Source organism: Arachis ipaensis, chromosome B01 (genome assembly GCF_000816755.2).
Source record: "Arachis ipaensis cultivar K30076 chromosome B01, Araip1.1, whole genome shotgun sequence".
NCBI lineage: Eukaryota > Viridiplantae > Streptophyta > Magnoliopsida > Fabales > Fabaceae > Arachis > Arachis ipaensis.
The window spans coordinates 18,601,987-18,602,997 of record NC_029785.2 but is presented as its reverse complement, the minus strand read 5'-3'; the positions used below and the strand labels follow the sequence as shown (position 1 = coordinate 18,602,997).

Sequence of the window (1,011 nt, the reverse complement as noted above, 5' to 3'; positions counted from 1 at the left end):
CATTAATAGAAGTACTCATCAAATCAGCTAGTATATATAATTATAAATATTAAAGCAACGATATAATTAACATTAGATTATTATTTGAATCTACCACATAATTATCACTAATTTATACATAATGATCATAATTGTTGAAGAGTATTTAGTAAAATAAATTATATTTTAATCTTAGAACAAGTGGAGAAAGTGCACATAATAGAAGATATGAGAATTCTATTTAGATATCTTACAAAAAGGGAAGAGTTTCATTTTCTCAAGAAAATATATACAAAAGTGACAAAAAAAAATAGTGTATACAATATTTCTCAGATCAATACATAAAAACTGAATTTTGATTAATATATCGGTGGATTTTTATATTTGCTTATCTATGACAGCTCAAAAGTTTTACTTGTTGAACTTTCTTTTCTCTTGGTGTTTCTTTGTGATTTTTGGTCTGAGTTTCTATGAAAATGCCACCAGATATCGGATTGAGTTTTAGTACGGAAATGTATGTAAACTGAAAATACTTGTCCTGCTCATGAATGTTCCCTCTTGCATAATAATAATAATAATAATAATAATAATAATAATAATAAGTAAAGACCTTTCCATCATGAGGAAGAGCAAGAGCAGTAGAGAGTAAAGAATAACCAGTGTAGACACCAATTTCCATCGTCTTCTTTGCGTTTATGAGTTTAACCAGCATGTTTATAAGTTGTCCTTCGTCTGGTGGGGTAGCCATGAGACCCCTGTTATATATGTTTTACAATATAATGTAAATTTAATTTGTTAAAGTTGAAAAAGTTAGTTCTTCTACCAATAAAAAATAATAAAATACTATTTTAATTTCTAATATTTAGATTAAATATTAATTTATTTTTAACATTTAAAATGTCCTTGTTTTTTTTTTAATAGAGTCAATGATGTCCATGCTTTAAATTCAGGAAGAAAACATATACCATAAAAATATAGATACTTTAGCAAGTATTATCGACTCATCTATTTTCAGTCCACTTATGTGTATTA

At 26.0% G+C, this 1,011-nt stretch overlaps 1 protein-coding gene across 1 annotated transcript in view; it reads right to left on the bottom strand.

Moving 5' to 3' along the window:
- Nucleotides 1–1,011, bottom strand: part of LOC107626903 (caffeoyl-CoA O-methyltransferase 5) — a gene marked incomplete in the record, with an annotated part of 2,838 nt that overhangs the window by 925 nt on the left and 902 nt on the right. The window contains 1 exon segment of the mRNA XM_016329799.2: nucleotides 590–734. Within this exon segment, the coding sequence (XP_016185285.1) occupies nucleotides 590–734 (145 nt within the window).